The 12,352-nt window shown below is 40.3% G+C and overlaps 1 protein-coding gene across 6 annotated transcripts in view; it reads right to left on the bottom strand.

Moving 5' to 3' along the window:
• Positions 1–12,352, bottom strand: part of RASGRF2 (Ras protein specific guanine nucleotide releasing factor 2) — a 208,639-nt gene that overhangs the window by 108,282 nt on the left and 88,005 nt on the right. For all 6 annotated transcript variants that reach the window (XM_032475303.1, XM_032475309.1, XM_032475318.1 and 3 more), the window contains 3 exons: positions 7,551–7,660; positions 6,661–6,779; positions 747–907 (listed from right to left, as the gene is read on the bottom strand). In XM_032475303.1, the coding sequence (XP_032331194.1) occupies positions 747–907; positions 6,661–6,779; positions 7,551–7,660 (390 nt within the window). The remainder of the gene's footprint in view (positions 1–746; positions 908–6,660; positions 6,780–7,550; positions 7,661–12,352) is intronic.

Genomic DNA, 12,352 nt, shown 5'->3' with positions numbered 1-12,352 from the left:
TCACTCCCGATGTTTATAAAATCTAGCAAGTCAGTCTATGGGAGACGATATGGCACCTTAGGGGCGCTGTAGAGTGAATGCAGCTCAGCACAGGGTGGAACTCTCCAACCAGAAAGTGATTTAAGCAGTAGAAAGCCATTGTCATGATGTTGGATATTTTTAGGCACTAGTAACAGAAGGGACAGATAGGCAAACCTTTTTTGTAAAGGGCCAGATAGTAAATCTTTTAGGCTTTTCAAGCCATATAACCTCTATCACAACTGCTAAAATCTGCCATTTGAAAAAGCATGAAAACAACCAGGGACAATATGTTAAAAAATGAGTGTCGCTGTGTGCCAATAAAACTTTATTATCAAAAACAGGCAGCAAGCTGTGTGCCACAGTGTGCTAACTCTTGGTACTGAGCAAGATGAAATAGCACTTAGCAAATATTACATAATCAGTACACTATAGTAATTTGACAAGATTTTTGTAGCTCAGCAGTCATCATTTGTCCAAGTTGTGATCTTAATTGCACTTCTTTATAGCAATGCACACTTAAATTTCTATTACTTTGGATCCAATTGACAACAAGGTAAATGTCAAAGTTGGTAACTGTACATTACCTTACCATACAATCATGACAATCTGTTTTATGATTGGGAATGTCATAATTCCCAGCAGACATGGGAAAGTCATAATTAAATTAACCTCAGTGCCTCTTAAGTGAATGGCACATAAAAGATAGAGTCAGGTAAAACCGGTACCTTGAGCAGATGCAGCTTTCCTCCTGAACTTCTTGTACAAATTAAAAAGTGTTTTGTAAATAAGAAGCACTGTCTTTCTCCTTCCTTTTTCAAAGACAATGAACCCAGGCGAACTTTACTAAGTTTCCCCCTCTCAACAGAAGGTACTTGAATAAGAGAACCTGGTGATCACAAAAGTGAAGAACACACAGCAATTAAAATTCTGTCAAGTGAGAGCTGATCCTGATGCAAAAACACTAGGGCCTGTTCCCCCAGATACCAAGGATTTATTTGATGCATCATTGGAACAAGTAAGTCCCCTGCACTCTGAGCAGATGAAACAACGCATTATGTTTTAAAGGTCACACTAATTCCTACTATTTTTGTAAAAACACTTTAGACTTGATTATTTATCTATAAGCTGGAGAGTAAATTTAAAAGAAAGCCAAATTGAATTCAAAAAACAAGGCACTTCTGCCATTTGTCCTTGGTAATCTGATCTCAATCAACTTACTTACTTAAGAATAAGGTACATATTGTATAATTACATGTAGTAATAAAATAATATAATAAAAAGCAAATAGAATTTATTCTTCATAAGCACTGAAGGTAGATAAATAGCATTGATATAATTTACTTTGTATTTTACATAGAGAATGTACAATACATCTATACTATAAAAATACATAAATTATACAATTCAACACAATTTAGTTAAGGACTATTTTTAAAGGGCAGCTATTTCAGGTAACATTTAAATTATATGTGATAAAAATTCTTTGTAGAATCTAAATGGAAAAGAAACTACATAAAATCTATACCCAGAACATTCCTATAAGTAAAATTGTCTTCCATTTAATGTGAGGAGTTATGCAAAGGCTTTATATAATTTTACCCCAGTAATGATCTCCTGCTCCCCCCCAAATAAAATTCCAATCTAAGTTAAAAATCAAACCAAAAAGAACTAAAAAAGATGCTTGCAAATACCTTGCCTCTGACTTCTGAAATGCCTCGAGCCAGTAATATTTCTATCTGTTTAATCCACCACCTACCCCAAGTGCAGCCTTACAAAGGCTCCTATCAGTCTCATAAGAAATGTTAAATGCATATTCATCCTTTAAATACTAACAGTGGTCATCACTAAGAGATGAGACTGCAGGCAACCTTATTTTCTTCTTCACACGTTTTCTGGGTTTCCTGATTTTTTTTTTTAAACGAGCCCAAATTATTCCTATAAGTGGAGAATAAAATCCTCTAAATTTCTACATTATATAAAATAGTTAAACTATGATTGTGGGTCACAAAAGGTTCATGCTAACATATGAATATTCCAAATAGCATTTACTTTTTAACAGAGATCCAAAGATGTGCAGGGGGTAAAGAACCCAAGTGTCTATGCCCTGATTCCATCTACCCAGGTGAATATTGAGGTGGGGTTGCTTGCCAGAGTCAGAGTCAGCAGCTATTCAGGGTTTAAAGAATAACACAGAGGCAGTCCTGGGGAGGGCGGGGACTGGAGAACAATGCAGGGGAAGGCTTGGTTCCAGCAGAGGGAACAGGTAAGACGGAGGAGAGAGGTGGGAGCACACTAGTGGAGAGTGCAGGTAGCAGGTAATTAAACATGAAGACTAAAGGAGAGAAGAAAAAGCAGACAGCAGAACACTTAGATGAGTACCTGAGCAGGTAACAGCAGCAGGACTGTACTCATGAGACCCAGAGGGTGGGATCTAAGCCAGAGGAGATCTTTCAGAGGACCTGGCTCATCCCCTCATCTCACAAGGCGAAACCAGAGCCTGCAGGCTAAGCTGCTCTCCTAAGGTCACAGCTAACTGAGTGGCCCAGCCAGGAGACGGTGGATTTTTATGTGGATTCAGCCACATAAAAACTGAACTCGGAAAGGGAATGGATGGGAAAAGACAGTAAGTTCTAGCTTTGTCCTGGGCAGTTGTGAGTCATCCAAGCAGATGGGTTAGGGCAGAGCCAAAGACTGCGCCACAGACAGGTGGATAAGCTGGTTGGGAGTCATTTTCAGGAAGGATATAACCAAGGCGATGAAAATTGGATAACAGTGTGTTCATTGGTAAAGGCTTCTTGTATTTAACAACTTTATAAATCAGAAATTATAGAATAAACTGTTAGCTCGTGTATTAGTAATTACGTGAATTTTAGCTTTGAGGTTAAAAAAAACAAATGTTTCCTTGGCAACACTAACACACTTTATCTGTAACTATTCCTCTCATATCCAACTAGGAGACTCTATGCATTAGGTATGCACAGAAATCTATACATCTGAATGAAAAGTAAGAAATTTCAACACTGGTTCATAAAATAACCATGTCGAAGGACACAGTTTAAGTGGATATTTTTCACATTTCATCTTACATTTGACATGATGTTTCAACACAACCACAAGACTTGAAGATTCCTTTCTAGTTAATACAAATTAGAGAAATTATTAGTCTTAAATCAGTAATTCTTCAGTATCAGGCCACTGCTATGATACAGTCCCTCGCATCGCCATCATCAGTCTAACAACCAGGGCCAACTTACATAAACACTTCCATTTTCCAATCACTAATTTTCCCCAACGTGGCATTCAGGATTGGCTAATGCCCTTATTCTTGATTTTCAATTCAGGAGTGAAAAAAAATGAAGAGCAGTTTCCAGGTTATTGGGTTAGGCATTTGAGAAGATGTAACAATTTCTACACCCCAGGTTACAATTTCAAAGAACACTGGTACATTGTAAGTATTTTTGAGTCTGGGAATGACTAAAGTACCAGAAAGGTCCATGTCTCGTTCTCAATGCATTTAGCTCTAAATTCAGTCACCTTTTAAAATTTTTCCTAATTCACATTCCCTCAAGATAATGGATGATGTGTAACGGCTTTGGCACAAAATGTCAAGTTAGCTTGCCTTTATCATCTAATAAAAATTCATACCTATTTCATGTTATTGAAAATAGACACTCACTCCAAAATTTAGATCCTGATTTTTAAAGTTTATGTTAAAATCTCACAGACACTAGTCTAGAAGATTTTGTGAGTATTAGCTCATTTAATTCACAACAACCCTAAAAGACAGGTGCTACTATGAACCCCAATTTAGAGGAAACTAAGGCAAAGAGAGGTTAAGTAAATTGCCCAATATCACACAGCAAGGATTTGACCTCCATGGCGTGGCTATATCATCTACCTATTACTGCCTCAGACACTTAAACATTTGCTCAAGAAACTCTGAAAAGATTTTGGAAAATAAATGACAATGCCAGATCACTGCTATGATACAGTCCTTTGCATCCTACTTATCATCTAATAACTGGAATCAATTTACAAAAAAACCTGTTATTTCAATTGCTAAATTCCCACGAATTGACATTCAGGATTGGTTGACACCCATATTTTGAAGAAGCCTTTCAGATGACCTAGATGACTTATTTTTTTCTAGCCCTCAGAATACAAATTCATTTCAGATTGAAACCACACACCTATTTGTGTTTATGTGTTTGCACATGCATATACACACTGAAAACAAGACTGCCTATCATCCTTAAAAGTAAATAACACAAATACTGGTATACAATTAGAGATAAACTGCGGTCCATTTCATACAAAATAGAATCCCTCAAGGTTTAAAAACAATTTTTTAAACCCACCTCCATGGGCTTTAAAACTTGTTAAAGGTGTTTAGTAAAAGTAGCAACCAAAGCAAAACAATGCAAACTTTCCAAATTGTCCATAATTGGATTATTTTCTACTTTCAGATTAAGGTCAGGTTTTTTTTTTTAACCACCTTTATTGAATAATTCCTTGGCAGACTAACCAAGCCACACAAATACAGAAAAATACTGCTGAAAGGCAAATCATTATATCAACATCAATACAATAACATCAGATATATTAATAGCTGACAGAAGTGCCTCAAACAAGCAATAATAGCATCTGGACATGGATCAAAGGGAGCAGTGGCTCATGACTGTTTTTCCTCCAGGTGCAATGAAAAAAAAAAAAAAAAAGATTTCTTCAATGTATTTGACCTTCCAGCATTTTTCATCACAGATGTTTTTTCAAACTTAGATCAAAACTGTCTACATTTGTAGAAATACATTAAACGTTTATCTGTAATAATAAGCCTCAATCAGAAGTCCTTTCAGAAATTGAATACTAACTTTTCGTTTCCATGTTCACATATTATAAAGCGCAAATCCTTTAGTAAGTATTTTTCAGTGAACTCCAAATACAAGAAAAAATACAAAATAAGACAGCTGACATTCAGAAGTGCAATTCAACAAGCCATTCAACGTAATCCATTACCCATTTTCCAGGTATCTATAATGGAAAACATCATACTGGCAAGAGAGTTTCCGTAAGCACTGCCCTTCAAAGTTACAATTACTGAGAGAGGCAGGCATGCGAACATGGACCTCTCGAACACCAGAGGACGAAATGCATGCACCAGGAGCAAAGGGGCTTCAAAAACAGAAGGAAGGCAAACACATTCTACCTGGAGGGGAGGGGACAGAGGATGAGGAGGAAATTTTACAAGGCTCTTTAGAGGTGTCTGGCCTGAGCCTAGTAGGACAAGCGGACCTTCCACAGGCACGAGAGAGGCGGATAAGGGCACTCCTGGCCCCCAGGCTGGAGGCAGCGCATGTAAAGGCACAGAGGCAGACCAGTGCCAGGCAGGCGGGAAGCCAATACGGGGACAAAGTCTGCGTAGAGGCAGAAGGGGGACTTCAGAAGGCCTGATGTTGTCAGCGTTATAGCTCACTATTACTCAAAGAAAAATTAATATTTAAAGCCCAAAATGAGAAAGGCATCATATCCTGAAATACACTTCCAAACTTTAACATGTGTGTGACTTCCCTCCTTGTAAATAAATAATGGAAAACAGAACAGCACGTGTTAAATTTTTTAAGTGTTCTGTGAAAAACTTAATGTGTGCGGCACAAATCATGTCTTCTTGGATGAGGTAAAAAAAAAATTTTAAGCAGCACATTTCGGTAGGCAATAGAAATGCAAAGATCTTCAAATAATATTGGCACGTTACAAACAGAAACCACATTAAAGGTTAATTCTAGTTCCGAGTTTATATGCCACTCCTCATCAAGTTCAAAATTATACATGTGTGTAACGCATTGCCTCCCATCAACTCCATGGGGCACGCTCCCCTCCCCTAGAACACCTAAGCACTTGAAAAGAACTTGGAGCGTGGTTGACTTCGTGCACTTTGTAATGAGAGCCATGGAGGAATATACACTGTTAGGCTGTTGCTTCTCTGCAGTTTCCAGCACAAATATCTTCAACTCTTCAAAAGCTTAATTCACTGGGTGATGCCCCCAAAGCACACCCCTCAAACATGATACCTTCAATGTCACCAAAGTATGGCAGGGCAAGTTGACAGTGAGACATTTCATCTGGCAACTGGAATTACCAACTGAATCAAATCATATCATGTGGGGCCGACCCGGAAGTGCTGATGAAAAATGGGAACAAGAGACAGCTGTTTTCACTTCGGACATTGTCCCCACTGCTATGTGAAAGGGCTTTGAGTAATGCAAGCTTCTCTTGGGCCTTTGCCTGGATGTCGTCACCACCTGGCACTGCCACTCCAACCGGCCAGACCAATCTGTCCTCCTTGGAGCTGTAGAGAATGTCCGGTCCACTGAGGAGGAGAGTCCAGTCAGAATGTAACTTACTGTCCCACTCGTGCTTTACTATTATTGTGTTGCTGTTTTTCATGGCCCCTGAAAAGAAACAGCACAAAGGTGGGCCTCAATCACAGCCTCGGTCAAGGCTGTGGGGACGTCCCGCATGTGCAGCGTCAATCACACAGCTAAATCACGCCTGCTCCAAAACACTTTCCTGGATCTGCCAGTGATAAAGTGACAGGCGCAGAGACCACTTCGATGGTGGGTCCGCTGAACAAGGACTTACCTTGGCGGATGAAGGTCTGGCTAGTGTCCAGCAAAATATCACAGCCCTCTACGATCATTCTTTCTATGGCAAGGTTCTTCCTTATGTTTTCAGTGTCGCTCACTTCATCGTGCATGACCCTGTCAGACACAGCGCAGGATCACGGTAAGAGATCTGCTGCTACCCCAGAAGGGAAGCAAAAGAGTTCCATGTGGGAAACTCAGTTTTGAACTTTGATCAGTTTAACTGGGGTTGTTGGGGAAGTCATGTTGGACATCCAGGTTTCATCAAGTTGTGACTCAAAGCAAAGCAAATGTCCACCATGATTCTAAAGGGTAAGTCAGTGACTATCAAGCATCTTGGAAATGCTGTTTGTGAAGGCAGCAGGAAGGCAACATATTATTTTATGAACAGCTCCTTTCATTGAAATTAGGACGCCGTTTCTTAGAGGTGGAGGAAATTACAGACCCTGACACCATTTAACTCATATAAGCTAAGGAATACAGACATAAATAAATGCCTGGAACTCTGAAAAATCACTGATAAATCCAAAATATACATTCTCCAACTTCTTACCAAACATGAATACAAAAATGGAACTAAAAACCATTTTTCTATTATGCTGAAAGAAATGTGAATATTTTCAAACTTAAACCAAAGTATACCTAGTCTCAGTTGTATATATTTATATGCAATAAAAACATTTTCAAAGATACATTTTTTTCTCAGTGCAAATTAACGGGCATTCTGATTCAGTACCATCTCAGGAGCTAGCATGTAACGTTCAGGTGAATCTGAGAAGCTGGACTGTGTCTTGTCTCTTGTTCCCTGGACACAGATATTAGGTTTCCACAAAAGATGAAATGTGCTACTTTGCCATATCAAGCCTTTATTATAAGTTCTCCACATACCTGGATAGTTCCTCTAGTTTTGATTTAGCAAACTCCAGACTTTTCCTCTCCACATGCTCATGGGGAGTATGAGCTAGGAGTTCATGAAGCGTGATGATATACCTGGGGATCTAAGCGCAAACAAAGGCCACGTGAGCAAGAGTCAAGAGGAGTAACACTGGACACACCCTACTGTGCCACCATCACTTCAGAAAGCTCACCTCTACTCTTACAGAGCTGATTGTTTTACAGTTTTTTAGGAAACAGATTTAAAATGAACTATGTTTCAAACTTCACACACACAGAAGAACTTCACCAAGAACACATGAAGATAATAAAGTATTATATTATAAAGAAATTAGATTTTTAATATAACCATACATTTATTAATCATAATTTTTGAAAATTGGTTCATAGGGAAACAGATCTAGCCATCAGCAAGTTACTTGAGTCTGTATTTTAGATTTATTAGCCTGTTTACAACACTTTTTTAAAAACACTGACATTCCTACTGCAATGTTCTCTGTAAGAATTAAAACTTGGGAGAAGATATGTTCATTCTTATCACATTCTGACCCTACTTTACCTCAACTCATCCTCCTAGTGGTAAAAAGTGTTGTTTAATTAGATTGTACTTTTGTTTATGAACAGACTATCTATCTGAATTCTCTCAAAGGCAGAAACTCCACCAACCCTGTGAAGGTTTTAACAGACCACAGTGGAAATCTAACTCAAGTTACAGTGACTCAACATATTTTTTACTGGCTTATTATTTTTCACTGGTTTAATTTTAATAAAAACCTGCATGAACAACAGCTACCACAATGTAGCCCGCTGTGGGTCAGATTGGGAACTCGAGGTTTGTACATGCACCCAATCCTCCAGCAAAATGTAAGGATTATATCCTCATTTTACAGATAAGGGAAAAAGGCATGAAGAGGCTTCATAACCTGCCCAAGGTGACCTCATAGTAACGGCAGAGCCAGCCATGAGCCCAGTTCAGACCTGTGCACTAGCCCAGTAGGTCTCTTCTGCAGGGATGGGGGTCTCATTCAGCACTTGAAAGGACCTCTAAGAATGAAGAAAGTAAAACAGCTTCCCAAGTCCCCGTGGACAGCTCCTTCCATTCTGATCTGAGGTGCTGGCAGCCCCACCCACAGGTCTGCTTTTGCTCTCTTGCAGGTGGTGGTCTTTACTGGGTTATTTGCTCATATTTCCTGAGCGCCTACATTTATGCATCAGCACAGAGGGCAGCACCATCAGCACAGACGTGGACCTACGGCTCATACTCTGGGACCATGTCCTAGGGAAGGCCATCAAGTCACTGCATGGAACTGCAGACTCCTCAGTTATAGGAGGGTGGGGCACAGGAGACCCCTCTTCTGAAGCACATGAGAGGAGGCTTTCTGCCTCTCTATCCCATGAACTTCTCACTAAGACAGCTGGTTGGACTGTTCCACTGGGTGAAGGCTCCTGGGACAAGCATGCTTTCCGATATTCCTTTTGCACAGTGCCATGAATGATAAAAGTCTGCCTCCAAGTTACAAGAAAGTCAAGGCAATCAACAGCTAATGTACTCAATTTTTCATAACAAAGAGGGCAGGAGTGGGAGAGCCTGACTGCTTATAATGAAATGAAAACCCACAAAACAAAGTTTAGTCAATAGCTTCATGATCCTCCCCCATTAATTAAATCTATTTTAGAGAGCTCTTGGCTAAGATTCAAGTGGATGGATTTGAAAGTAACTGGCCCGTCCCACCTTCCGGTGGAGAAACAAACAAGCCTGAAACTACCAAAAAGTAGGCAAAGGACTTCTGCAGAGAGAAGTGGACAGCTCTCCAAAGAGCTACCTGTCCCCAGAAAACCCAATGATCAAAGTAACTATTGTCTAGATGAATCATAATTCTGCTTTCAATTATGAAACAACACTTGTCACTTTACAGACATTAATCAGCTTGCTCTTCAGTTACAGGAAACATGTGACTAGAGCAGGCTACTTTCTCGAGGACATCTAACAGCGCTGTACTGGTCAGAAGCAGATTTCAGGGTTAGCTTACCTATGGACTTATGAGCAACTGAAGCCAATTTAAACAGTTCCAGCCAAGCCATTGTCTTTGCTAAATACAACTTATGTTAATGACTACATTATTTTCCATAACAAATTTCTTTGTAACACTTGGACTTACTTGTCTGAAAGTTCAGTTGACAATAAATTCACTGCATCATCCAAATTCCTCCATGTTTCCACAGTTCAATATGGTTCATTAATAGCAACAACTGACTTACTCAACTAGGGCCGAGGAAGACTTAGAATATAACACTTTTCTAAACATACACAGGCTAAAAGTTCCCAGTTACCTCTCCACCTCCCTCTGCCTCCATTTGCCTCCATATCTCAGCTCAAGAAAAAGTTTGGGCAGAGGCCCGTTAGCAGTAAAAGCCAAGGTCACCTCTTCCATTCTTGCTCTAGAGGAAAGGATAACACCCCAGCCCCATCCCAAGGTATCCAGCCTACACTGGAGCAAGGCAGATGTGAAAAAGTACCACTGCTACATATCAGCAGTGCATGCAGAGGGAAATGGATATAGCTGAACCATCTGAGGGTTCAAACGCTTTCAGGACACCTTAGTGAAATGACCAAGAGGGAACCAGAAGGATAGAACAAATCTTGTTAAGAAAAAAACTTCAAGCATCTTCCCCCCAAGTATTCCATGTGGTCACTCCTAGGGAGAAGGCAGGAGAGGGAGACACCAAGGAGAATGAGGCCCTTGGACAACAAACTCCAATGTATCCCCTCTTGGTCTGTTCAAAATAGCTATAGGAAAGGGAAATAGTTATGGGTAAGCAAATAATTAATAGTCCAATTCAGTGTCCTTTCAATTTGCACATTTCTTGCTGTTGGACAAATTCTGGGTAAATTCTTTAAGTTTGAGGCTTCTCCCAGCACCCTTTGGTTACCCTGGTCTTAAAGAAGCCAGAACCTCAACATCTGACCCTTCATGTAAATTCTAGGATTTGGGGCAACCACAGTCTTGGGTGGGGGGTCCTAGACTAGGCTCCTTGCAACACCATGTAGTTACCCAGCCTAAACTTCCAGAACCAGAATCACAGAGTCAGAGAGCTAGAGTGCTGAGAGAGAGTTATAGGTCAGCTGCCTCCATTTCAAGATTAGGAAACAGATTTAGATTAGTTTGATTATTTTTCCCAGTGCTACAACTGAAGGGTGAGCAAAACACCCAGGTCTCCTAAACATTCCCAGTCCAATGGTCCTTTTCTGACATCATGGAGGTTCCTTGGGGTCAAAATGCCAACTCGTTGTTACTGGGCTTACACTCCAGGGGAAAGGAGGGAAGGTTGGTAAAAAAGTATCTCAGCATTTTTAAGAAATTCAAAGGCCTTTCCAAGGCCCCACATTCAACAGTGTCTGAACATCTCACCTCAAGTGCATGTCCAGCTCTGCCATTTTAAACAATTAAGAGAACTGCACCAACAGGAATAAATAGGACTTGAAAAGACATTGTTGGATGTCAGAAAGGGAGCTTGGGACCTCTCTGTTCCATGTGTCTTTCACAACCCTACCTTTGTCTAGTCACCTGAGTTGGGGGTTGCTAGACAGATTTAATCATAACCTAGAGCTAACTGCCAAAGATTCAATGAGCATCTCAAAGTATCAAACTCTATAAAATTTGTTTCACTGTAAATAAAATCTCATATTATAATTTCATAAAAGGTTAAAATAAGCCATTTTTTCCTTTGTAGTTTTTCTTGTGAAATATTTTTTCAGAGAGGCAAGGAGTTAAATAACTCAGTTCCATGAAAACAACACAATAAGATTATAAAGTTTCACTACACTTAACTTGTTTCAAATGCATCCTTTTGGTTTTTAAAAATCCTACTAAACTTCTACGGTGATTTCCAGGATTTCAAGCAGGACCGACAAACTTTAAGACAAAGAACTATGAACCAGAGCAGCATTTCTCTCTGAGGTGACAAAATGATCAGCTGGGGTCAGAGATGCCCGTTTAGGGAGACAGAGCTCTCCAAAGAAACCAGAACACACATGATTAGCAGAATCGGTTTACCACATGCCAATTTGGAGGCCTGGCCAGAAGCCCCACAAATTCCACAATGGGAACACTCAATGCTTTTCCAAAAGAACAAAATCAACACTTCTAAAAAGAACAGGAGATTCGATTCACATCTTGGCCTCTGCAGTTCTCACTCAAGAGCAGTAAAGTCTTAGGCATAGGAAAGAACACATGTGTGCTGGACCCTTCAGGTTGCTCTAATCCCCAAAGTGAAGGTCAGGACGAGTCCCAGCCTCACTGCAGCAACCTGACTAAGAGCCTAGAGTCCCCGGGACAGGGCAGTGTCTCTGGCTCCTGGGTGTCCACAGCCTCTATGACAGGGAAGGCCCTGGACTTGCTCTGCAGAGCTCCAGCCAAGGGACACTCAGCAGCAATCACAACAGGGCAGGAAAACAAACAACTTCCCAGCAGCCCTTCCACTCCCCTGGGAACCTTTTATGCAACCAGCATACCCTGGAACATTTGCACAGCAACCTATTTCTGTAAACCTAATATTTTTAAACGCGCCGGAGGAGGAGACTCCACGGAAGAGGTCTGTGTGGAGTCTTTCGGTAAAGAGAAAATTGGGCTACTTTTCAAAAAAAATCATTCCTGACTCAAGTGTCTCAAAAATGCCTGGTTTTCTTACATACACTAGACAGACGAGAGAGAATGAATGTATGCATATATTTGTTTACCACAAGGTCAAGTTCCAGATGACAGTTGGTACACATGTGCCGCACAGGGGATGATACT

This window comes from Camelus ferus, chromosome 3, assembly GCF_009834535.1.
Source record: "Camelus ferus isolate YT-003-E chromosome 3, BCGSAC_Cfer_1.0, whole genome shotgun sequence".
NCBI classification, from domain to species: domain Eukaryota; kingdom Metazoa; phylum Chordata; class Mammalia; order Artiodactyla; family Camelidae; genus Camelus; species Camelus ferus.
The sequence above is the reverse complement of the archived record's forward strand: the minus strand, read 5'-3'. Positions and strand labels throughout refer to the sequence as shown.